At 39.5% G+C, this 2,500-nt stretch overlaps 1 protein-coding gene across 1 annotated transcript; it reads left to right on the top strand.

Moving 5' to 3' along the window:
• Nucleotides 1-1,371: 1,371 nt before the first annotated feature.
• LOC143039022 (mitogen-activated protein kinase 15-like) lies at nucleotides 1,372-1,977 on the top strand. Its single transcript, XM_076208870.1, has one exon. The coding sequence runs from the start codon at nucleotides 1,372-1,374 to the stop codon at nucleotides 1,975-1,977; it is 606 nt and encodes a 201-aa protein (XP_076064985.1).
• The last annotated feature ends 523 nt before the right edge of the window (nucleotides 1,978-2,500 follow it).

Here is a 2,500-nt window from a genome sequence, read left to right as displayed (position 1 = left end):
ATTTATGAGACATTTATGAAAAGAAAGTCACTCTCTGTCTCCATCAGTGTACCAAGAGTATGGTAATGGTTGCATTTTCCTTTCGAAAATTGAAGGAATTTAGACATTAGAAACGAAATATTCTTACTATTTTCAATGAAGTGGTTGGAATGTTATGGTAATGATAGTATATTTATCTAAAAAATTCAACGAAGAATGAACTAATTTATTTATACATTTTTAAAGCGACTCGAACGATATGATAATGGTGTTTTTTCAACTTTAACGGCGTATATATTGATAATATTTTTATTATTATTATATGCGATAATCGAGTTCACATCATTTACTTTTTTTTAATGGTCAAGATAATCATCATCATCATCATCATCATCATCATCATCATCATCATCATCATCATCATCATCATCATCATCATCATCATCATCATCATCATCATCATCATCATCATCATCATCATCATCATCATCATCATCATCATCATCATCATCATCATCATCATCATCATCATCATCATCATCATCACCTTTGAATATATTGATGATGAAACTGTCCCACATTTTCTAGGCCGTTTTGAATGGCATGATAATGTTATAACTACTTGACCTCATGAAGGGGTCGCCACGGAGAAGTGAATAAAACCACCTGACGGCAGCCATAGTATAAGAAACAATGCCACCCGGAACGGAAGGGGATCAAGAAGGAGGAGACGTCATCTGCATTTCGCTGGCAATGACCACTAAGGTGGTTGAAGCAAAAAATAAACAAATAAATAAGATAAGCAAATAAGTAAAATGATGATAAAGAAATATAGATAAATAAAAGATAACAAGAATTCTTCTTGAGCGGAGATAAAAAAGAACGCTGTGAAAATTTGATCCGTAGGGGTGTCACTAGGTCCCTCAATAGCGGCAGAGACAATATAAGGCGGAAAGTGCTATCCGGTATGCAAGAGGCTGATATATATATACTCATATTTCAAAAAATGTGAATTGAATTTTTTTTTTCTATACTTATGCAATGGACAAAAAAAAATCACAAAAGTAGCTGGCTAGCTAGCTGTATGGCCGACTGGTTGGCTGCATGGGCAACTGGCTAACTGGCTGGCTTTATGACCGGCTAGCGGGCTGTATGGCCGGCTGGCTGGATGCCTCGCTGTATGGGCAGTTGGTTGCCTATATAGTCTGTATGATGGCTGGCTGTATGGCTGGCTGGCTGGCTGTATTACTGGCTGACTGGCTATCTGGCTAGCTGTATGGCAGGCTGACTGGCTGTATGGCTGGCTGGCTGGTTGGCTGTATGGCTGTATGGCTTGCTGGCTGGCAGTATGGCCGGTTGGCTGGCTGGCAGTATCGCAGGCTGTCTGACTTGATGTATGACCGGCTGAACACAGAGATCGCCTCATTCAGGACCCTCGGTAGACACCCAAACGTTATTTGTTTGCAAGAGGTCATCAGAGAGGAGGAGAACCACCAGGTCTACTTCGTTCTGGACATCATGGATCTTAGCCTCGAGGACACCGTCAAACGGATGGCCGAACAGGTTCTCTCCTTCACCGAGAGTGAAGTGAAATCTGTTTGGTTTCAATGCCTTAAGGGACTCCGCCACGTTCACAAGGTTGGACTTGTTCACTGCGATTTGGCAGCAAGAAACATCCTTGTTGACAGAACAGGCTCTGTCAAAATCACAGACTTTGGTTTGGCCATTCGAGAGGGGGAAAACGTCTTCTTCAGCCAAAAAGAGGATCTAATCGACCTCGGCGCCGTTTTCATCTACAGCGTGTCACAGGAGGAAGTCGACCAAATCGACCTGATCCACGGAAAAATTAGTTCATCTGGAGTACAACTTGTTCAACAATTGTACTCTGGAGAGGTTTCACTTCTTAGAGCGATCAAATCGCGTTATTTCCGTCAGAAACCTCTCCCACAGCCCCCTCAAATCAGACACATTCTCTCTGTCTCTGCTTCTCATTATTGAGCTTCTGAAAATGACGACATTACAAAGGATAACTTAGGTTTCTTCGCCCATTTCTGAGTCTTTAAAAATTGTCAATCATAGAACAATAAATGTTCTACGTTGAATATACACATATTCTGCATTTGCTACTTGTAATAGGCTGGTAAAGCCATGAAAATATTTTTTTATACAAGTACAGTACAATAATATGGCTAATCTAATTCTCGGTATCACTGCTAGAACCAAGTCCAAATCGAACGCTAAACATAGCTTGAAAACAGACTAAATCACGAAAGTCTAAACTTGAAATCTAATCAGTTTTAGAAGTTTATGAAAGAATATCGTTTCATTGAGGAAAAACACTTAGCTTTGAAAATATGTAAATTGTAGCTAAATTTCTAAAGAAACAATGAGGAAAAAAAATGAATTCTCGTAAACTTCTTGATCATTTTCAAGAAAAAAATGTCATTGCGAAAAAAAAAACGTTTTCGTCGTTTTGGGAAACCCTTCCCTCAGCTGAATAAAATCATCAGGCGATAGAATG

The sequence above is a fragment of the Oratosquilla oratoria genome, chromosome 25 (genome assembly GCF_046742065.1).
Source record: "Oratosquilla oratoria isolate Oo_2021 chromosome 25, ASM4674206v1, whole genome shotgun sequence".
Classification (NCBI taxonomy): domain Eukaryota; kingdom Metazoa; phylum Arthropoda; class Malacostraca; order Stomatopoda; family Squillidae; genus Oratosquilla; species Oratosquilla oratoria.
This window is presented reverse-complemented; position numbering and strand designations above follow the sequence as displayed.

Bases quoted from the DNA above. Each gene is read 5' to 3' on its own strand.
- LOC143039022 (XM_076208870.1), top strand. From the start codon at position 1,372: ATGTATGACCGGCTGAACACAGAGATCGCCTCATTCAGGACCCTCGGT.